This window comes from Terrapene carolina, unplaced genomic scaffold, assembly GCF_002925995.2.
Source record: "Terrapene carolina triunguis isolate 2854851 unplaced genomic scaffold, T_m_triunguis-2.0 Scaffold89, whole genome shotgun sequence".
Taxonomy (NCBI): Eukaryota; Metazoa; Chordata; order Testudines; family Emydidae; genus Terrapene; species Terrapene triunguis.
In genome coordinates this window covers 25,500,730-25,524,548 of record NW_020664440.1, presented here as the reverse complement: position 1 = coordinate 25,524,548, position 23,819 = coordinate 25,500,730, and the positions used below count along the sequence as shown (strand labels likewise).

Here is a 23,819-nt window from a genome sequence, read left to right as displayed (position 1 = left end):
TAATACTTCAGAATGTACGCATGCACGGAACATAAATAATATATTTATTTCATCTATTTAACCTCTCAACATAAATTGCTTCCCAGGAATGAATGTCTATTTTACAGAAACTGTTTTAATGTGAAAAAGCAAAATACAGGAGTAACAAGTAAATCAATCCTACTTGACACTAAGCTTCTGATTGAAACGAGGAGTCTTACTTGAGTGAAACCAAAGACCAAAAGTAACTTAAGCCAAGGAACTATCAAATGGCTCTTTTTCCTCAGGACTCCCCTGCTCGGTTACTGGGGCCAAGTGTTCTCTGTGGTATTTAGCAGTAATTGCAGCATAGGCACAACCATACACAGCAGCTGCCAACATCATTAGACACACGATTCCACAGACAACTCCAGTTATTACCACAGTGGCGATTGCATGACGCAAACTAACTGGCCTTGGCTTCGGTTTAGGTTCACAGTCTGAATGGCTACTTTCTCCATTTTCATTGTGATGAGTGTGCTTCAGAGAACTTCTGTGCTCAGAGCTATGGTGATGAAGATTAGCCAGATGAACATGAGCAGCTGAGGGAGGGCATGCCCTGTACATCTCATAAGGAACTTTGAGGAGGTCCTTTCCCTTCCGATGTTCTGGTGTTGAGCATATAATGCCATCACTTATTCCTCCTGAAAAGAACATATTAAAATCTTGAGCTCTTTGGCTTTCTGAATTTTCTGATGTAAAAACTAAATGAAGCCCAATGGAATTTATAAACTGCTTCATTTTTCTACTTTTAAAGAATTTACAACCATATATTATTTTGTGTATATTTCCAATTAGTTAAAGACTAGGATTATAACACTTTTATATACTCAAATAAGCAATTACTTGTAACCAGTAATTAATTAGGAGTAAACTTACCTGTACTTTATCAATGTTTATAGTAAAACAAAACAACCCTCCTCCCCCACCGTGCACATACACCCAGTAGTACAAAAATAGGCAGGTGTAAAGCCATAAATGAAAACAAAGAGATATTGTTACCAGGTACATTCTTAACACTACTTTTTTAATAAACATAAATGGAAACAATATGTCTTCTGTAAACATTTCCTATTAGCGTTCACAGCAATAGTCCATGAAGTAGTGATGGTTCTGGCACTATGTGCTAACATTTGCCATGAAGCAAATTGTAAAAATAAAATATTCTATATGCCCTGATTTTTTCTTCATAGTTTATAAAAGCATGATACCATTCACATTACATGCCAAAACCAATATTCTCCATACAAAAGTTAGAAAAATAAAACAGTTGAATTTTCTAATTTCAAACTTGTCCATACAGCACATCCTGTGTATTTTATTATAGATTCATAGATTTTTAAGACCAGAAGGGATCATTCTGATCATCTAGTCTGACCTGCACATTGCAGGCCATACAACCTCACCCACCCTCTCCTGTAATAGATCCATAACTTTTGGCTGAGTTACTGAAGCCCTCAAATCATGATTTAAAGACTTCAAGTTACAGAGAATCCACCATCTACACTAGTTTAAACCTGCAAGTGACCCATGCCCCATGCAACATTTAGGGCTGGTTCCTGCTCTCTGCTGAATGGGTGAACTTGGTGTGGGGGGAATGGAGTAAGGAGCCTTTTCACTCCTGTTCAAGCAGTAGGGCAGGATCAGTCCCTAGTGCATTAGAGCACATATGTATCAGAGGTCAGCTCCCTTACCATCCCACATATCATGGTCCCATAGCTACTGGTTAGGGCTAGAACCATTGTATATTTTCATGTTTGCGTAATTCAAAAGTAACTGAATCAAATCAGTTCAAATTTCCTCTCCCTTTGTGGCCCGGCATGGAAATTTTAATCTTAAAAAGAATTTGTTTTAGAAGGTGGTGAGTTAAGATGGGCCCAAACCAAATTCCTAAGGTCACCTTCCCCACAAATACTGGCCATGTTCCAAGATGAATCAGAGCCTAGCAGCTGAATCCTTGATCTGTAACAGGTCAAACCAAAAGCCTGGATCCAAAGACTTCCATACATGGACATTTTCAGTGTGGATATGGCTGAAGATCCAAATTCTGCAGCTCTGATCCTTCCATGGTTATGAGTGACTGAAAAGGGTGTGTTGGAATGGAAAACTAGAATTCTACCTTGACTAAAACATTCGCTATAATTATTTAAGTATATGCCACAAGAATCAATTGCTTGAGTTGCCTTCAGTTCAAGATATATTTTATTCTTCAAGTGATGGTCCCTATCTGTATTCCACTGGGGGTTATGTGCAAGTGCCTGGAGCTTTTCAAAGTAGTTATGTCCATCGGTCAATGCATGCACACTTGCACTGCCTCATGGTTTCGCCCAAGGTGATAAAGAGCGGGGCAGACCGACCACATCTTCAGTACCTTCTCAACGCCGCATGGTCCAAGTCAGAGCTTCTGCTGTCCTCTTGTCCTTAGTGATGCATTTTCCAAACTTTTTAGAAAAACTGTTTTTATTTTCATACTTAGTCAGGATTCTTCAGTTTTTTGTAGTGGTTTTATTCTTTTTAGAAGTTTTGTAGATTTAAGAGCTGGAGATGTCGCTTCAGCGGTTAACTGCCAAACAATCTCCAACTCACTCTACCCCCTACAGCACCCAGGTCTCGGTAGTGTATATAGTCAAGATTTTTGCTGTTTCTGTAGTAATTTTCTTGTTTCTAAAAGTTTGGTATGATTAAGCACTTGAAACGGTGCTTCTGCATTTTCTGCCAAACAATCCCCCCCGTCCAGCAACCAGTACTAGGTATTGGATTATGCCAAAGAGGCCGGGATTCAAAGTCGGTGCTTTCTGTCCTTGCTTGTTTTCCCTCAGCGATGAGTATCAACACTGCCTGTACTGTTTGGGGGAAGCCCACACCGTGTCCAGGTGCAGTATCTGCCTCTCCTTCCCTGCTCGTTCAGGGGAAGGCAGAGTCTTCCATCTTAAAAAGCACCTCATGCAAGTCATGCAAGGACTCTGGTTCCTCTGAGTTTGAGGATCCAGATGTTACGCATGGTCGGCTGCCGTTCTGAAGACATACCTATCAGAAGGTCCCAATGGCACCATGGCAATACCCTACCTTAGCTCAGCCCAGGAGCCACTGATACTCAGCTCCTTGGGCACCACTGCTGCAACAGCAGGATCAACCAGGTTGGCCATGTTAGAGCTCATGGCCCCAGTTCTACCATCTGTGAGCCTCCACAGAAATGCCCAAAGGCCCACAGATCCCATCCACCTGTTTTGACAAGGAAGTCATCTGCACAACACGCCCAATCTTTGCTAAGCGATATTTCTGAGTGCAATTAGAGAGCCGTCAACCACTTTGCACCCCAACGGTCTGACCAGCCACCCCTTTTTGGTGCAATCTCAAACTCTTTCTGCTAGCATGGAGAGCAATAACAGACAAAGTGGGTCCTGGGTGTCATTCGACATGGCTATACCACTGAGTTGGTGATTCTGCCTCTTCCACATCCCCTGTGCTGATCCCATGCCAGGGATCACTCTCACAACAGTATTCTTACCCTAGAGGTGGACTCCCTCCTGCAGAGAGGCACAAGTATTCAGACTGTTTTCTGGTACACAAGAAGGGGAGATTAAACCAGTCTTGGATCTCAGACACCTCAACTGTTCCATTCGCTAGCCAAAGTTCTTCATGGTCACTGAATCAACTGCACCTTCCCTCCCACACCACTCTTGTCACGTGTCCTGCACAAACTCCAGTTGGAAAGGGCGATGGTCATCCCAATTGCTCCATTCTGGACTTGCCAGTTCTGGTTTCCTCTTCTTCTCCACCCTCTCCCACTCCCGACATTTCCGGGAGTGCTCACAGAACATAGCAGCAGACTCTGGCACCCCAATCCATGGACGCTTCACCAGACAGCTTGGATTTTGGGTGGATGCCTCCGCTAGCCCAGGAGTGTTTGTTGGCAGTGTGAGATGTCCTCTCCAATAGCAGAAAGAACTCCACGAGACAATCCTACCAAGCAAAAAGGGTGCGTTTCACTTCTTGGGCCCAACAGGTCTTTCCTCGGAGGCTCTGGGCATCCCAATGCTTTAAGATCAGTAGTTCTCCAACTTATTCCGGTTCCCTTCTTTATGTCTGTAGTCATTTACCGCCCCCTTCTCCCCTCCAAGTACATATACCCTTCAGCTCTCTCTGGCCCGTCAGCATTAGCTGTCCACCTCAGAGAGCCAGCAGGCATTTCCCTCTGCTTCTCTCAGGCTTCAGCTCTCTGTGATTATGGCTGTTGGGCCTGGGGAAACTTGTAGGTGACCTCCTCACTGCCTTCGTACCTTCTGCTTTCATCAGCACTGATCTGGCTTCACTGCTCAATGAGGGAACTCTCACTGCTCCACCATTAGGGGCATCCCCTCCTCTGAGTGCTCTTTATTCTCAGAACTCTTTCTTCCTTTCTAAACTCTATCAGTGTTCTGGATTCTCATTTATAACTCCCTGGGGCCAGCCCCACCCACCTCATTACATCAAGCTAGGATGCACTTGACTGGAACGCAAGAGCTGAGCCCAGTTTCATTTAAGGGGCCAGCTACCCTGTTACAGGAACATAACTCATGTTGGTTAGTATAAGTCACAGAAGAAGAATACTAGAGAAATATTAGAGTACAGAATATCCAGACTTCTTCCAACACTGGTTGTTAAAATGGGTTTGTGTGTTGCATTTCACTTCATTTTTTGCAATTTGGACAAATTTGTATAAAGCAAAGGTGAGACGAAAAAAAATCACTGAATTGCCAAACAATGGCTGTGTTTCTGAGATAAACTAAAGAAGCTGTGCTGCTGGCATAGTAATTAAGATAATCTGATATGCTTATCTTGGATCATTACCTTCCGCTGCATACAGAATTCACAACCCCTGCTAAAATTTGTTCTGGGGAATAGGTCCAGCAAAATTTAACAAAAGCCTGGGGGCTGAAAGAAATAACTTAATATTTTAACAGTCCAGAAAGTAGTATGATTTTAACCCTGGGAGACTAATTTTTATCAGTTAAATTACAGACTCACTCTTTCAACTCAGCCAGTTGACTATTTTGATAAATTGCACATATCACTGGCTTAAAAGCTTGTTTAATTTTATTTATTATTTTCTATAACTAATACCACCTTCCACCTGTTACCTAGCCAAGTATCAGGCATCTTGTATTGATGGAACTTAATTAAATGTACATGCTTTAACATAGATCCAATGGACCAGATCCTTATCTGTGCCAGTGCTGCTTCTAGAACAGATGACTCTGGAGGTGTTATTACACCATCATTCCAGCTCCCCACGCCTAGAATGCCTGGGGAGCTGTGCCTCCAGCACAATTTAGAACAGCCTCAAGTCCACTTTAAGTTGTGCCCAGCTGGAATGGCTTAACTTGTGCTGGAGATTCCCCTTATGCTAACCATTTCCTTCAGGTAGACAATAAATGTTGATTTCCATCTGCGCTGGGCATGCTAAGGAACTGGCCCAATGATTTGGCCACAGTATAAAAAGAGAGATACTGTAAAAAGAAATATGTCTCTTCTCATGGTGGTAATTCCTGAAATAAAAATAAAATTTTGAGGTGTGTGTGTATGTGTGTAATTTAGTGATTACCTGTGGTATACTCTATTTATCAGTGGGTGACTGGTTAGTAGTGAGAATTTCGTGGTGAAATATTTGGAGACTTGACTTTGTTACCAATTCACTAATTGGACATATAAATTGTCCAATTATATACATTTCATTTTAACAAGGAAGTGTGCATATGAACTTTAAACATTTCTAGTAACCAAAGTGTGAGGTTTTTAAGGCTATTCTTGCAAGGTTTAAAGTTATTCTTGCACAAACTCACTTAAAAGTTAATTAGAAGGAGAAATAAGGAGTGGAAATTAGTTGGTTAGTTCCACAGTAACTCTTCTGTTTGTTGAATGATTAAAGCAACTCTATTTAGGCACAACAAAGGACAATTTGTCATAGGTTATGGCATCTCAGATTTCCTTTCATTTTCATCTCTTCAGCCTTCCACCCTTCTGTGCACAAACCAAATCTCATCTTCAAGATTCCTGCCCATGTAACTATGAGTGAAGGCCATCAATGGATACTGAATAGCAATTGTGTTACAGAGGACAAACAGAAGACACAGAGCATCTTCACATGAGCTGTTGCATTGTACCATGCCAATATATTGACCTACATACAGATAGGAAACCAAGGAAATATTTGTATCACATTCATGCATCAACATTTATTTGAGAGGAAATAGGATTGTCTTGTTCTTTTGATTTCTCAAAGTCTGACTAACTCCCACAGCAATCAGAGCCAGTTCTTCCTTTAATGTTTAATACCTTTCACTGCCTACACTGCATATAAAACAGATACACTTAAAAAAAACCCAAATATTTTAGGATTATAAATGATTTTTTTTCTTTTATCTAAATCATCTTGGATTCTAAAGCTGCTCAGAACAAAGCATTGCAATGCCATTCAAAAGCAGAGCGAGACAACTTCTGACTTACAAAAAACAGAGTTAAGTCTTATTCTCTTTTTATGTAGAATAACTAATGGATTTATAAATGGAAGAGATTAAATGCAAGTGGAGATGGCCAAACAACTTTGTGCTGCTTTTAAACTACATATAAGTTCATTTTTTCTTTACCATGGCATTGTGTATTTCTGTATTATAAGTTTTAGCCCAGTGGTCAGGGCATTCAGCTGGAATGGGGCAGACCCAAGCTCAAGTCCCTACTAGAATGAATAATTATTTATACAAAAGGAAGCAGCTTCACCAGGAGACACTAAGGGTACGTCTATACTAACCTCCGGGTCCGGCGGTAAGCAATCGATCTTCTGGGATCGATCCCGGAAGTGCTCACCGTCGACACCGGTACTCCTGCTCCACGAGAGGAGTACGCGGAGTCGATGGGGGAGCCTGCCTGCTGCGTGTGGACCCGCCGTAAGTTCGAACTAAGATAGTTCAACTTCAGCTACGTGAATAACGTAGCTGAAGTTGCGTATCTTAGTTCGAAGTGGGGGGTTAGTGTGGACCAGGCCTGAGAGAGACCTCCCCAGACTAGCCAATAGCCTGGTAGGCACTAACCTCAGGGCGTTCAAATCCCTGCTCCAAAGTGGGGATTCAAACCTGGTCTCCCACATCCCAGGTGAGTGCCCTAACTACTGGGCAAAAAGTTATAAGGTGGGCACTGGCACCACAACCATTACCTCTACTTCCTCTTTTTTTTTTTTTTTAATTGAGCCTAATTAAAAAGTCTGGAAACAAAATGCTTTGGGTCAAACTATGTTTCCTTTGATTCGCCAATATTTTTTTTTAATTTTGGATTCAGTTTAATCCAAATTGAGTTTATGTTCTTGAACTTCCAGCAGTCTGAAAAATCAGTTATTTTTGCCGAACTCTAGTCCAGAGCAGAGAGAGAGAGTTAAGTATGAGCTTAAGTGCTTTCTGGTATCAGCAGGGCCGATGAGAGGGGGGGGAAGCCTGTACAAATTACCGGGGCCCGGCTTCCCCCCCGCCCTCTCGTCGGCCCTGTTTAGTTGGTCCGCCCTTGCTGGGGGGCCCGAAAAATTTTTTTCACCGGGGCCCGAACCCGCTCTCGGCGGCCCTGGGTATCAAAGACATGATAGCTCAGACAGGTCAAGTATATGTTAAGCCATTTTCTTTACATTTTATCTAATAGAGAAAATTACTTACCTCTGTATAAAAAGCTCTCTAGCCACAGTTTAAGGCCAATGACATGACAAGTGCATTGCCATGGATTATTCTTGAAAAGAACAACTTTCAGATTTGGGAGGGATTCCAGCAGAATTCTGTCCAGTCTTTGAAGCTTGTTATACTTAACAGACAATAAAGTTATATTCCCTGTATTATTTCCTAGAGTTTCAGGCAAATTTAATATACTGTTGGAGGACAAATCCAGTTCTTTTAATTGAGGGAGGGAACTAAAAGTCTTGTTTTCTAGGTAATGAATCAAGTTCTTGGTTAGGTTTAGAACCTGTAGGTATCGTAGTCCTTGGAAAGCACCCGATGACAAATTTGAAACAGAATTATTAGACAAGTCTAAAATTTTGAGCAAAGGGGTTTCACTGAATGCATTTTGATTAATTCTCCAAATATGGTTATTCTGCAACTGTAATATTAGAGTTTCAGGAGGTACGTGGGAGGGAATTTCAACAAGTCCTTGATTCCTGCAGTCCACTGTCTTTGAAGTTTGATGACATAGGCACTTTTCGGGGCATCCACATACCATATGCATTAGTACAATGATACTTGAAACCAAAAGCAAGTCACCTGTACAAGAAGTAAAAGAAGTGATAATGTGGTGAAACTAATTTATAATCAGTGTGTTTTGGTAATACAGACATTGGGAGCATAGACAAAAGATGTACATTTTGGTAATGGACAATAATGCACCTTTGTTTCACAGTTCGGTACATCAGAATAGTATGAATCAGCCCTAGATAAAATTTTGGAAACCTCATATAATGTAGACTAAAGACAATTTTTCTCTAGTTTCAAACTGAGCTATTTTCCATGGCTTTATCTTAAATGCAAATAACTTTTAGCAAGCTTAGCCATCAGCCCCTTGCCATAAAAATATGATGAATTTCTAGCTGCTGGATACCCATAGGAATGAAACACTCCCATAGAGTTCCCAAGGATATTAAATTGTAATGTTTACCTTTCTGTGGTGATAGTGATTCCGAGCCACTGTATGTTAAAGTTGCAAGCCCAGTCCCTGTTTACTTACTGTTTTGATTGCATGTTGCACCTTAAAGAATTAAGCTTGTGTTCTTTTAGAGAAAACAATAATCTTCAAAGGCTTCACTACAGAGAATTCAACAAAAGTTTCCAGTGAGCCAGATTTTTTTAAGGTCTGTTCTTTAAAATATCCACCCATGTTTATGCTTATTAATTGAAATTCCCTTATCTCAATGCCAGCTGTACTTTCCAAAGATTTGAACATCTAGCCACTAAGCAAACATTTGTCAAGTACAGTTGTTAAAATGATAAATGAGGTCACAGGAGTACTCAATGATATTTAATATTTAAAATTATTATCTACTCCCATGGCTCCTGACAGTGATCCAGTTGGCTTTGACTGAAATAATAATACCTTGTACCTGTCATATGTGGTTAACACTATTCCTTTAAAAACATCATGCTGCCTAAAGTTATGTTAATATGCATACAATGGAATAATAAAGATATATTGGGGAGTCTTGGCTGCTGATCCCATATGAATTATTTTGGCTCCAGAGAATCAGAGCAATAGGTGGATAAATGCCTTTTAACATTGTCTTTGTGATGCATCGAATCATTAATATTATCTGTTATTTCAAAGTAGAAAAGCTTCTAGTCAATTACTATTTAAAAGCCTTAGAAAATAAAGGCTACAGTGCATATTGACTTGTAGAGCTCAAACATTAATTAGTAACAGGGAACACTATCTTAAAAGAACAACAGAATGAGATTTCAGTATTGAACATATTAAATCTGTAAATGAAAGGTTTGGATTTTTGTGACTACAATCTACCTTGCAAACCACTTATTAATTAACACTCTAAATGAAATTGTATTTGAAAATGTTGCTACAATGCCTGAATTCTGTGTTCAAGAAACATATTCTGTAGCATTATGCCGTTCTGCAACTGTTAGCGTCAGAAACAAGAAAAACAACTTAAACAATAACTTCCACTGTAAAGTTAAAAATAGACACTGGTTGGCAAAGACAATATTTCTTTACAAAGCACTTCACTATAGGTCTAAAAAGTAAATTATAGCTCACCTTTCATGGTGGTTCTCTCGTTGTCCTGCTTGCAGAAGGTTTAGTCCAAGTTTAGTTATAACAGTAATTTACACGATATTACAACTTGAAGTGTGTGTCAGGACTGTGAACTAATCCGATTTCCTTTATACCTTCATTTTAGGAAACTGTAGTTTACAAAGGAGCTTTAACTATTTGTTCTAGTGAGTAACTCCATCAGCGTTGGTTGTTATTGCATTCATTTTTTCCCCTCAATAACACTTTTTTTTTTTATAGTCCACCTATTACTCTCAGAGTTTTTCTCTGCCTTTCTTATTCAGTCAACTGGCCCTGCAAAGAATGTCTGTCAACTCAAACTGGACAGCTGTAGTATACAAATCATGACCTGATAGCCTACCCTTTTCTATTATTTAATCTGCTTCAAATCCAAAGCACAAAAATAAGGCTGCCTTTTTAAAATCCAATGTAGTTTCTGAATTCTGTGGGATTATTAGCCATGCTGTGTCAATTCCTCAAGATCCAATGACTCTGAACATGGATTCTAGTTTTTCTGGGTTGTGATTGGAGGCAATGGAGTGTGTAATAATACTAGGAATAGGCCTGCATGTTGATGACATGGTTTTGACAGTGCAGTTGTTTGCTCTTCTGGGGCTTATGCTTCTGACATCCATAGGGATTAGCTGTGCTGACAGGATTTTGTTGCATGGGAACACAGTGCTGGTGCCTTCCTCGGTGAGGATGGCAAACATATTTGTATGGATACTAAAAATATTGGACTGCTTTTTTCGCAAATGCGTTGACACTTTAAGTGACATTTGATTGAAAACTCATATTTCACATGGTAATATATTGACTTATCTCACTGTTAACTTCTTTAGAAATAAAATAACACTTCACACTGTAGCATTTACAATAGTAAAAGGGCTAATGGCGTATGACTGCCATAGAATTAAAGCTGCGATAAGGTGTTCAAAGGAATGTGAAATCTGGTATAATGAGCTCCTTTAAGGTCACATGCTCACTTTTATACATCTGTTAGCTTTGTCTTGAAACTGCACCATCAGAAAATGTCAAATCTCTCCAAATGCTGACCATACAACGTAACATTGTTAGGACCAAATTCTGCCTTTGGATGCACATGAACAGCTTGCAGTGAACTCAGCTACTAGTCTTATTTGTAATACTATGGGATGATGCAGAAAGTGCTTCAGCTTAATTTTTGGTATGTAAATTAATTAGCTTGAGCTTTCAGGAGATCAAGAGCCAAATTCTGGCTCTACATTATTTAAACAATAATTTATAAACTAATTTCTAAAGTTCTGTCTTCTCTAGTTAATCTTATATAAATGTAAGTAAGATTGCCCCCCTGAAGGAAGCACAGCAATCCACTCCCTACTTCTCCTACACAGACTTTAATACTAAGGTTGTACTCCAGTTGGAGTTAGGGTACTCCACTCTCCCAGTAGGAAAACACTTGATCAAAGAGGTGGGTCTTGCAATATGCTGTGAATGTGGCAAAGTTTGGACTCAGTCTTGACTGTTTCAGAGGCTGGATCTGCAACCCAGACTATTCACCAGGAAAGCTTTGGCCAAGGCCCCTTATAGGTGCATATGGGGCCCTTTCACTTGAAATGCCCCAAATGAATGCTGCCCTGAGACAGAGAGAGAGAGAGAGAGCACACAATGGTCACAGATATGGGCAGGGTTCAGCCCAATTTAGGGCTTTGTGGCAGAGGAGCAGGACGTTGAATTGGATAGGATCCTGTAATAGATTGCAAAGCAGTATATTCTTGTCAGTCTTTCTTCTTTAGAAGGAGGACCACTATAGGCTATATTAGCTGTAATTTCTAGGTAGCCTTCATGGGCATTACACTGGTCTTACCTGGAGTTGACAAAAGCAGGAATTCGTAAGACCGGCTCTTCTTACAGCAGAAAATGACAACATTTCCTGGTCAGATGTATGCAGAAAAGACTGGTTTGGCCTCTACTGCTATTGGACAAGTCTCTGCTCCTGGATGTCCTAACAGTTCATACATACACGAACCTGCCAATGATTCCAGTGGGAGTTGCCTAGGCATATGCAAGGGTAAAATTTGGCCCTGAGTTTGGAGAGGAGAGTTGGTATTGCAGATTCATTTCCAAAGTGGAGCTTTTATGCTTTCCCCCACCCTGCCCCAAATTATGGCATCTTACAAATGTGGTAACTAAATAGAAATTGTTCAATGAAGGTGAGGAAAAAATTGGAAAAATGAGAACTGTATAATACTTTGTTGTACTTTGTTGAACTGTATCTGACACCAGTCAAAAGAATCGAAGGAAAGCTGAACAGTGACTGAAAATGTAGAGCAACTGACACTGTAAAGTAATCATAACTTTTCGTCCAGAGAATGGTACAGTTACTGCTGTAGATGATAGACTATAGTTTCTTACACCCTTGATGAATGACACATCATGTTGGTTCGAGATGAAAGACTAACAACACAGTGAAAAAGAATCCTATGAACGTGAGTCACATGGCACCACAGTAGCACTTAAATGCTCTGACTTTCCAAACGCGTTGAGTTTAAAGGCCAGGAGTAGTGGCCTTTATATTAATACCAAACTATATAAAAGGTTAAAACAAAGGCTTCCAAACCTTTGTGCTCTAAGATATTGCTATCTATCCCTCCCCCTGCAAATGCATGCACAAATGGAAGTAAATATTGGTTTAATAGGGACTAATTTTAATTAGGATTGACCTAGATGTAAATGGGGCTACTACAAGCCACTGTAACACTCAGAGATGACACTTTCAGCAGCCCTGCTAGCGACAAGAATTCCACATCTCTGATAATTATGTTTTGCTGTTTGAAGCTACAGCAGTGGGGAAGGCCCTTGCCTTAAGTGTTGCCTCACTGCATTTCCTGCAACAGAGGCCATTCCTCCATCCTTGACATATCCCATCCCTTGCATCAATGATGACTGACATTAGGGCCCCCTCTAGCAACTCCTGACCTTGTTACAGGATACAGTAACTCTTCATGTTATTGTTTCCTGCTATGGCTCTGTTTTTTCTCACTTTAAAAATTCTCCACGGATTTTAATAAAGTTTTCCCTAGGCTGATGAATTCAATGATCTGAGTGTGTGTGTGTGTGTGTGTGTGTGTGTGTGTGTGTGTGTGTGAACTAACTTTGTGTGAACTAACAGAAGCTGTAAAGAATGCCTTTCAACTGCCTATCTTAGTCTGGGTAATCCTTTGCAGCTACAATTGTGTTATTTTTAGCACTCAACAAATTGAAAAGATGTTCACAGGGCAAGGTCATTGAAAGTTAAGCACTGTGAGGTTCATTTCCAACAATAACACAGGACTTGTTTTATGTTCTCTGCATTGTGATATAAGAAGGTATTGCTTTTTTTAGTTGAATCTCCATGCCCTGTTCAACTTTGGAAACCTATGATTAAATCTGTTAATTTACCTTTCGTGTGTGTATGTGTTTTCTTCCTTATATAGAAATCAGTGAAGATATGTATTTGTAAACAGAGTTTTTCCCACCCTATAATACATGTCCTACTCCTGTTTGTTGGTAGTAATGCTTTGGTTATGAGAGAAAAGTCTGATGTGATGAAAATTATAATACTGATACAAGTAGAGATTTGCCAGAAACAGAGTAACCATAAAAATCTGCTCTACTTCTCGGCACTTGAATATTAAGATTTCTTTCTCTTTTTTGATGTGGTGCAGCAACTTTTGTTGTGACCACTTAAGCTAACTTGTGTCTTGCTGTACCAGGATATAACATAATGTACATGATGTTTCCCATCACAAATGTAAAGACGACCCAATAAACTAACACCCTCTATCCCTGCTGCCCCTTAGTGGGGGCACCCCACTGACCAATGATTAGAAGATAGTTTGTCACAGTTTTAGCCAAAAGCAGTTGATTTCTTCATATTCAGAAGGAGGAGTGTGCATGAGAATGGTTCTATTTACAGAGAAACACCCTGGATTTAACGAGAATCTAGCGGTAGGGAAATAATGTGAAGATAAACAAACAAATGTTTCAAATACTTTAAAGCAGTGGTTCTTAACCTGGGGTGCACACACACCCTGGGGGTGCGAGATGCCCTTTCTGGGGGTGCGAGACATGCCAGATTTTTTTAGAAGGTAAATCATCGAAAACACAAATTAATCACAGACACATAAGTACAACTACTTTGTTTCATCAAACCTATGTATTTATTAACATTATACATTTTTTAACAATTACTGTAATATACAAACAAAAATATATCTTGGTTTAAGGGGTGCGAGAACATATTTTTTAGGTTTAAGGGGTACGAGAACATATTTTGATTTTTGATAAGGGGTGCGAGAACATATTTTGAGAACCAAAGGGGTGCAGGCTGCAGTAAAGGTTAAGAACCACCGCTTTAAAGCTACAGCATTCTGTTTCTAATACTTTTTATATCAAGTACAGAAAGGCATCATTACATATGAAATTTGCTCATAAACTGAATTACATAGTACTTTCTCAAAAAGAACAGGAGTACTTGTGGCACCTTAGAGACTCTGAAACCTGACAGTATTTTCTGGTGATTTCATTCTTGTACTTTCCTTCTGTTTTTGACATGGAATTGGCTAAAATAGCAACAGTTGCTTAACCTAGAAATTGTGTGAACATTAGATTTCCATTCTGCTAATGGATGATTTTAAACTAGTTAAACAAATAATCTTGTCTTGGAAATCTGATGCAATTCAAAGCAATACAGTCTCTTCTTCATATTGGGCTGGTGGACAAAACCCATGAATAATATTGAACCAGCCCACCCATCACCTCTTGCAAAATAAGCATGATATTGCTTCAGAAAACATAGTATTGTATCATGGGAGACTATCCCAGTCTTTCCTGGCTATGGGCCACATTCTGATACAAGAGGGTGAGAGGGTACAAGAAGCTCTTTCAGTTTCTGGGCTTGATGACAGTCCTGGTGCTCAAGGAGTGCGAGGACTCCACAAAACTTGTTCCCCGAGTGGAGCTAGAGGGCAAGAAGTAGGGGAAGGACCTACCATTCGCACATACCGCTTTCCCACCTACCCGCCAGAAGAGATGGCCAAGCATCTCTGAGACACTCTTGTGATCCAGGAACCTCTTGATACCAACAGAAAGAAGGCACAGGGGGTGGATAGAGTTTTTCAGGGAATCCCTGGGTCAGTTATATGAATAATAATTCACTAAAAGGTGCCAAGTGAGGTCTCTGCTGAAAGCTACCCTGTTTCCCCGAAAGTAAGACATCCCCCGAAAATAAGACCTACTTCCAGTTTTGCCTCTCGCTGTAATATAAGGCATCCCCCCGAAAATAAGACCTCCCCGATAATAAGGCCACCCCGGAATATAAGGCCCCGAAGCTCCAGGAAAAATAAGACCTCCCCTGAAAATAAGACCTAGCGCATCTTTGGGAGCAAAAATTAATATAAGACACTGTCTTATTTTTGGGGAAACAGGGTAGTAACACACTCGTTCTCATAACCATTACAAAATGTATGTACACATATATAAGGAATTATTTACCTACACTGGACATTATGTTCTTAAGGTCTGTGAGTTAAAGCAGCTCACCAGGAGGTGACAAATATGTTCCTTTTGGACAGGCAAGAGATGCTTATCTATCTGCCTATTTCTATGCAAATTGAGCATTGTATACTTAACAATGTATACCCTTCTGCATAGTAAGCCCCCAACTCATCAAGATAAAGTAATTAACAAGAGGTCGCAAAATCTCCAGAAAGGAATACAAAGTAGGAGGGTGTCCTGTTTATGAATAAAGGTCAAAGGACTGTTTTGATATATTTGGGGTTGCAAAGGAATACCTGTGTGTCTTTCACCTATGAAATAAGCTGGTAGTGGGTTTGCTTCATGATTGGAAGATGACAGCCAAGCCAGGCTGTAAGACGCTGGAAGGATTTTGGGTTAGCTTTGCTCTCGTGACATAATAATGTGCTGTTAGTTAAGTTTAGGCTCTAGAGTGCATGTTAGGATTTTATTTTATATGTAACCCTTTGTTTCCAGTATTTCTGATTGCTATCATTTGAATCTCTGTTCTTAAATAAACCTATACTTGCTTTCTCTGTGAACTAATCTAAGTGCTGTGTGTTAAGCGGAAGTGCAACTGGTAAGTTGTGGGGCACCGTTCATTTGGGAACAGGAGAATCTGGAATTCTGTGAGGGTTCAGTGGATCAGGGGCTGGGCATTCCAGGGAAATGCTTGGCGGACTTGAGGGTTGGACTGTGCTTATAGCTAACCTGCAGAGGACAGCAGAGTCCAGTGGGCTGAGAGGGAAGTGCTTGTGCTGCCTGCGGCTGGTGGTGTCAGAGAGCTGACCCATGGCGGGCACAGACAAGGCTTCCTCATGCTAAGAGCAGCTGGTAGTGAGATGCCCCACAACCATGGGTTCCCTTGAGAACCATCACAGCTCTGCCTGAGGCACAGTTTACTCATAAACTGCTAACCAGGTGTATTTCCCAAGGTCCTTTATGTGTGTCTGCCCAGGCTGGCTAGAGAGGTGGAAGCTCCTGATTGACTGGGCTGGAGGAAGAGGAGAGTGGTACCAGCTAGGGATTGAGAACGTCAAACCTTGCCAGAGCCCCTGCTTGGTTACTGCATAGCTTAAGGGAGACGATGTAAGATGCTGTTTAAGAGGTGACTCTTATCTCCTTCTGATGGCAGTTACAATTTGTTCGGCTTTAACCCTTCAAGGGAGTGAAGCAAAAGCTTTTTAGTCAGATGCTGGAGAGCAAATCTGGGGATGGAAGTTATGGTCTTTCCACTTGGAAAACTGATTTTGGGGGCTGGAGCAGCATTTTGGTCTTGCTTTTTGCCTTATTTTGCCTTCCTTTGGTTCTTGTTCATACAACCCGTAATTAACCTGTGTAACTCATTGCTAAAAAGATATCATTGAGGCCAGGAGCTTAGTAGGATTCAAATAAGATTTGGAAATGTATATGGCTAATGAGAGCATCCATTGGATAGGTACATTGGATAGGATAAAAAATGTTTAGAAGGGATATAAATCCTCCCACTTCAGGCCATTAACTAACCACTAATAACATGAATTATGGAGAAACTTCCGCTATGAGCAATTTATTCCATAATTACTGTTTTTGCAGATTTTTTTTCCGCCTTCCACTGATGCATCTGGGAGTAGCCAGTGTCTGAGACTGGAGCAGCCATTTGCCTATTGGGTCACTTATTTGCCCTGGAAGTTTTCAGTTTTCTTTTTCAGCTAGATGAGGTGAGGATATGAATCCAGTAGGAGACTCAGTTTGTATTTTGTTTGTACGTAACAACTTTGGCTGAGAGCCTTTTGTGAGGTTGGTTTGTGATAGCCCCTTTCCCCAAAACTCCAGCAGGGGTTTGGAATAAGCAGGGTCTGAGACATGTAGGTGAGGGGCGGGCTTGCGGGACAGGCTTTTATGGTCTGGCTCAGATGCAAGCACCCCCCCTACAGTGAACCCAGTCTTTTTGATAGAAGGTTTGGTTTAGGGGATGCAAGGCCTTTGGAGTCAAGAATGACCGCAGGGAATAGCGATGCTGGATTACCTTACACTTAATTACAAGTTAGATAAAGTTGCAGCCAGAGGCCTTTAAATCAAATTTCATGTGTCTGCATACTTATTGGTGCCGTTACAAGTAGCAGCGGTAAAATAGGCTTCAATTTTCAATCAATTCTCAACTTATAATAATAAGCTGTTGTGTGTGCTGTACATCTTTGCAGATATAGATAAAATGTATGTCAGATAAGTATGATTAAAGTTAATTAGTGAGTTCATGTTGCTGCTACAGTAAATAGAAACAGATGTTACTTGACATAAAAGTAATAGAAACAAAAGGATAAAGAAAATGGCAATTGAAAAAGCATGTCTGAGATAAAGTATAGGATTTACATGTTGTTTTATTTAGATATTTTAGACCATTTTTGTCCCAGCTTGAAAAGTATAAATTGAGATCAATTTCATTATCATGCTTGATTATTTACTCCTGTTACACCAAAGAACAAGTTCTTTTGTCAGCTTTTCTTGGTATATTTTGTTTGTTTTTTGTAGCAGCATTTAATTAGAAATTTCATTTTTCAGTCACAGGTGACTATGAAGGTACTTCTAAGACAAACTTAGGGACAGAGTATTTTCTAATACCATAGAAATTTAATTTTCTGTGAGTTTTATATGTTTATTTTAATACATAATCTGTTATCAAAATTGGAAGAGGTTTTGCTAAAGATGGTTTCTTTAGTGGTATTTAAAACACACTCAGTGTATAATGAGATAGTAAAATAAAATACAACACTTTGTCTCTTTAGCTGCAGATCTCTAATTCTACTACAAAATAGCATTTATCACTTCATTAGTTCAGTATGGTCTTTAGATCAGGCTTTCTATCTGTTTTTCTGCAAGGAATTATATTTTGAATCAGTAATTCTAAAAGGTATTGAAGTTGTACAACAGCACAATAAACTACACTGTAGCATATATTAGATAATGCTAGACAGTAATCCTCTTCAGTGTTGTTTTATATGCATTATGCTGCAGTCATCACCAGCAAGCATATGTCAATATGAGAGCTGGATAGAAACTGGAACATCACTGTTGATTAGTGATTGTACCATTGCACATATGAAGTAGGGATATTGCAAATACTTTCTTTCCATATGATTCCAATGAACAAGAATGAGATTGATACCTGTGCTTGTTGCTGCTGTTCTCTATTTCAATAGCAGATTTGTTTTACAAAGAGTTTCATGGCATGTTGCTGTCCCCGTGTCTCTGTTCTTCTTCCTTTGAAATTCTTTGTGTTCTACCTTAGAATCATGAAAACTCATTTCAGGATCATTTTCATCCAAACTGCCTTTCACCTTCGGATTCACTACCAAGTCCTCCCTGTTGGTCAGAATCAAGTCTAAATTACCGTCCCCCTGGTTACTTACACTATTTTTTTAAACAAAAAGTTGTTCCCAATAAATTCCAAGAACTTATTGGAAATTTTGTGTTTTCCCATATTATTTTCCCAACAGATGTCTGGGTAGTTAAATTCCCCCATTACCATCAGGTCTTGGGTTTGGGATATTTCTGTTATTTGTTCTAGGAAGGTCTCATCTACCTCCCCTTCTGATTTGATGATCTATAGTAGTCTACCCTACAGTGACATCACCTCTATTTCTTACCCCTTTATCTTTACCCAGAGACTTTCAACTGGTCCCTCACCTCCTTCTGGACCTCAGAACAAGTGTATATCTTCCTGATATGTAATGCAACATCTCCTTCCTTTTTTATCCTGCCTGTCCTTCATGAAAAAGCTATACCCTTCCATCTCAATAATCCAGTCATGAGACTTTTCCCACCAAGTCTCTGTGGTGCCAATTAAGTCGTAGTTTAACTTATGTATTCATACTTCCATCTTTCTGTTTATTCCCCATACCCTTTGCCTTTGTGTCAAGACCTCTAAGTTGTTGAGCACTTTCCTCCACTTATTTCCTTATTGTTGCTCCTGTGACCCTACTGTAATTTTTCATGTCCTCCCCAAAATCTAGCCCTCTGTTAAAGTCACTTTGTTTATGCTTACCTGTGGGCTTTTGTCACCTGCTCCCTTTGAATATAGCTAGCCCTTTGAACCATACCTGTACTAGCTCCGAATGAACTAGCGGGCTGAAAATAGGATAGCCGCAGTGGCATTTTAAAAATGAGGTATCAGCAGGCACTGAGAGCATTATATTACTACAGCATTTTAGGAATCTCTTGGTATTTTTCTTAATGGCAGGCAGATTTTCGAACACTCGCCATGTCTTTAAAATTCTTTTTCTCCCTCAGAAAGGTTTTATATGAAGCTGGAGAGTAAAGCAAAGGTATATGGGTGATGTCCTCCCCCTTTACCACATGTGCCGCAGTTGTGCTGTTGTCAGAAATGATAAATGCTCGGGAAACACAGTTGATGTGGCTGCCGAGTATCTCCAAAATAGGCCACTAAGAGGTCTTACAAATAATAGTGTGGATAGTTATAATAATAATAGACAGTTACAGTCCTTTAACAGGTATAGCAATTTAATTTAACCAGACTGTAGAAGGAATAGGGGTGGAGGAACTGAGTGTTGAGTTAGAATTGCAGTGACCCTGGGAGGAAAATTAATGCAAAAGGTAGATAACAGTGTGTTTCTGTGGGGTGGGCCAATTGGGTCAGCAATGGAGGAACGAACACATTGGTTGAGGTGCTGGGTCAGAGAGATGGGAAGGGGAGGAAATCAATTTTTAAAAAAGTATTTTGTATATTTTTTTATATGTTATCTATCTGTTACTCTTTGTCTTGTGTAATTAGACTGTAAGATTGTCAGAGTAAGGAACCATCTCTTTCTATGTATTTGTACAATGTCCAGAATCACAATTTACATACCATGTCAGCGGCTAGCTGTATCTTACATCTAAGTCTCATCAAGAGTCAAGATTTCCTTTTGTGATGGGTGAAATGTTTTCTGTGATTGCAAAAAGAAAAGAGAAATAAGAGCATAATAACTTCTGGGAATACATTTCAGTGTTCAATTTAAATGAGGATAATGTTTCCTAACTGTCATGATACTGAGATGCCCTTAGTAGTTTGTTCTGTCAGAAGTTGTCTGCAAGCTTTTACTGTAGGTTCTATTATACTGTCCCCGCAGATGCTGTTTGAAGGATGAACTTTCTGGTTCAGGCAGATGCATTAGTTGAGAGGATAGCAAACTTATGACAGCACATTGAGTGCCTGTAGGCGAGCATAAAGAAAAAATCTACATAAACTAGGTTATTTTCCTCTTGCTTTCCCCCTGAAATTGAAGAGACACATCAGTATTGATCACATCTTCTTTCTTCAGTGTTTATACCTGACTTCTACTTCATTAGCAGTGACTGATAGTAACACATAGAATAAACTGACATATTTTACCTGTATCAGGTAGCAGTTGAGTGCCCCTTTGTATTTTATCACTTCTGTTTTAATGCTAGTTAATTTTGGGCATGACTTCAAAGGCTCCTGACATTGTAGGGCCTCTTCTAGCCACATATCTATAGCACTCTTGGCCAACATTTTATCTGCTTGGTTTGCTTTTACTCCCTCCTGTAGTATGTAATTTTCAAATGTAATGAAAGGGCTGACCTGTGTGACTCAATTTTTCTCCAAGACCTTTCCATCCCATTCAGTTTCCAAAATGACAGTCCATGGCTCAGTGTTCATCTTTTCCCATCTTATAGTTTCATCAGAATTAGAAAAGGTATTTTCTAAGGACCATATTACAGGCTTCCATGTTGCTGAAAGTACGGAGTGAAAGGAAGCTACTGCTTTTAGAGTTGGAGAAGTTATGCAATATGTGCAAATTATTTAGGCTTGGATGGATTTATTGGTAAATGTTGGCAAGTTGATTTCACCATACACACACAAACCAGCGATATTTCCATTGATAATAAATGAAGTTTACAGCTAGGCAAAGTAAGAAAAATGCTGCTTGAGAACTTAGCAGAGTTTGATTTCAGGATATTGACTGCACCACAACTAAGTGGGGCAGATTTTGTCTGGGGCTTACCCAAAGAAGGGCAGCTCTGCTTTTTAGGCGGGTGGGGTGGGGGGGGGAGGAAACTGCTGTAAAAAAGGTGCTCGATGGTCAGCTTTGCAGCAGTGACTCCCCCCCCGCTCCCCCGGAATGTGCATAAAGGTATGAAACCTGGGTGGGGCAAGTCTCTTTGCTCCACACAGCGAGGACGCCAGCACCCACCCTCCCTCCCCTAGTGGATGCGAATGGCAGGCTGGGCTGGACCTGCTGTGGGCTTTATGCTAGTCGCCTCTTTTAAAGGGGGGCTGGGAAGAAATTTTTCCCGCACCACTACAATTGACTTCGGTGGAGTGTGGTTTTTTTGCCTTCCCCACAGTGGGTGTGAGGATGGACCTTTTCTGGTGAGAAGTGAATGTGGTAGGCCATATGTCGCAACTTATTTTGTACGGTTGGGCGGATGTTCAATGCAGGTACTCCATAGGGAGGGCAGCCAGTGACCAGATAAATGGCCTGGTAAAGGATTTAAAAGGAGGTACTGGATAATGGAACAGAATGGGGGAGGGGGTTGGGGACTCCTATGATTGGTACGGCTGGGAGCCAACCCTTCTTGTGCACCCCCTGTTCTCATAGCCCTCCTTAACCCTCTTACGAGGGTGGTGGATGGTAAGGTCCAAGCCATGGGTCAGCTGGGGGACCTGGATGGGAAAAAAGGGGGGCTGGTGAAAGCCCCAGAGAATTGATTTGAATAAGCATAGATTAAACAAAGGGGGGCTGGTGGAAGCCCCAGAGAATTGATTTGAATAAGCATGGATTTGCCTGCACTATACACCTTATCTGCCGGGTAGTCCCAGACATCTATATAATAAAGTTGCGGCCTGATTAAAACCCATAACAAGTCTCCTGTCCTTCTTGCGGTGTACCCAGACAATGACCTTGTTTGTTTTGACGTGATGTTGACAATTTGTGTTTAACGGCTATAAAGCTTCAACTTTCTGAATCACAACAACTGCTGTCATTAAATAATGTCATTATTGCCCTCCATAATTTCCTGCAACTGTGAAAATTTAAATGGATAAAAATAGAAAAAATTGCTTAAAAACAAACATCAATATTATCCATCAGAATGTTTTTTAAATTGAATTCTGCCAAGCCTAAGCTTATTGCACTAATGATTTCCATGCCTCTATTTGTGGCATCAATAAGAACTTAAATAGGTTTTCATTAGTTACTATTTGAGTTCAGAAGTTTCCTTTCTTTAAACCCCTGACTAAGAAGGAAGAGCAGAGAGCTGCTTCCTTTCATTGGTATCCTAGTAGCTGATGATACTGTGATAGACTGTAGGCAGTTTAATTTATATTAATATTTGGTTCAACTTAAAAGAGCATTAGTGTGCAGCACAGGCAGGAAAGGAAATGGAAAAGAACCAGCTGCCCTAAGATGTGCCTTAAAACATTCAGACTTTCATGTAGCACTGCTCTCTCAACTTAGGGAATGTCTACACTACCCGCCGAATCGGCGGGTAGCGATTGATCTATCGGGGATCGATTTATCTTGTGTAGTGTAGACGTGATAAATCAATCCCCGATCTCTCTCCTGTCGACTGCTGAACTCCAGCTCGGCAAGAGGCGGAAGCAAAGTCGACGGGGGAGCCGCGGCACGCTGCGAGGATGCGAAGTCAGTAATTCTAAGTCGATCTAAGATACGTTGACTTCAGCTACGCTATTCTTGTAGCTGAAATTGCATATCTTAGATTGATACCCCCCTCCCCCCAGTGTAGACCAGGCTTTAGGAACTAAGAGATAACCACTTTGGGAGAGCAGTCCTAAAGTCTTTCTTTACTTGAGCCCTCATTAACTCTTCTCCAAGGCAGTTGTTGCTGCTAGATAGACTCCAAAGTGTTTCAGGTAAACAGAGTTAATTTCTACAGTGTAATATTACATTATGTAATTTAGCTGAAAACAATTGTTCTGCACAACTTTTCAGGCACATCACTGCAGTACAGGTTTAGAAATGAAAAACAAAATCTGTGTATTTACAGTATATGTCCCTAATCACTGTAGTGACTGAGCATGGTTACTTAGAAGTGCTTTACAACCTTAAATACATTCAGTGAAGATATTGGGCCTGATTCTGCTCCCAGTGAAATAATTAGGCAAGCTCCCATTGAATTCAGCTGAAGCAGGATAAAGTGTACAGTTTGCACTCTTTAACTACATTTGTATCATTTCTCATTGCAAATGTGTGGCCCTTCTGATTTGCTGAAAACTAAATTAAGAAACGGTGAGCAAAACAGAGCAGGCAAAGATTTCAAACACTGGGCCTTGAGTAAGAATTGTGACTCTTAGTGAGAATGCCTCTGCCCATCTTAGAGGTGCTGGATTGGTAGAGTTACCAACTTCCTACTCGCACAAAACTGAACACCCCAGCCCTGCCCTTTCTCCAAAGCCCCGCCCCTTCTCCGAAGCCCCACTGCCCACTCACTCCATCCCCACTCCTTCTGTCGCTCAC

The 23,819-nt window shown here is 40.4% G+C and overlaps 2 protein-coding genes across 2 annotated transcripts in view; one reads left to right on the top strand and one right to left on the bottom strand.

The window, feature by feature from the left end:
• The window catches only part of CACNA2D3 (calcium voltage-gated channel auxiliary subunit alpha2delta 3), a 734,667-nt gene that overhangs the window by 623,958 nt on the left and 86,890 nt on the right, over window positions 1-23,819 (top strand). The window lies entirely within an intron of this gene.
• Window positions 29-9,796, bottom strand: LRTM1 (leucine rich repeats and transmembrane domains 1). Its single transcript, XM_024220384.2, has 3 exons — window positions 9,790-9,796; window positions 7,695-8,291; window positions 29-662 (listed from the first exon to the last, which is right to left on the bottom strand). The coding sequence occupies exons 1-3, from the start codon at window positions 9,794-9,796 to the stop codon at window positions 229-231; spliced, it is 1,038 nt and encodes a 345-aa protein (XP_024076152.2). The 3' UTR covers window positions 29-228.

Coding starts and splice junctions, on each gene's coding strand:
- LRTM1 (XM_024220384.2), bottom strand. Junction 663..7,694: donor AGAGAGCTTTTTATACAGAG/GTAAGTAATTTT, acceptor TGTTCTTTTCAG/GAGGAATAAGTGATGGCATT.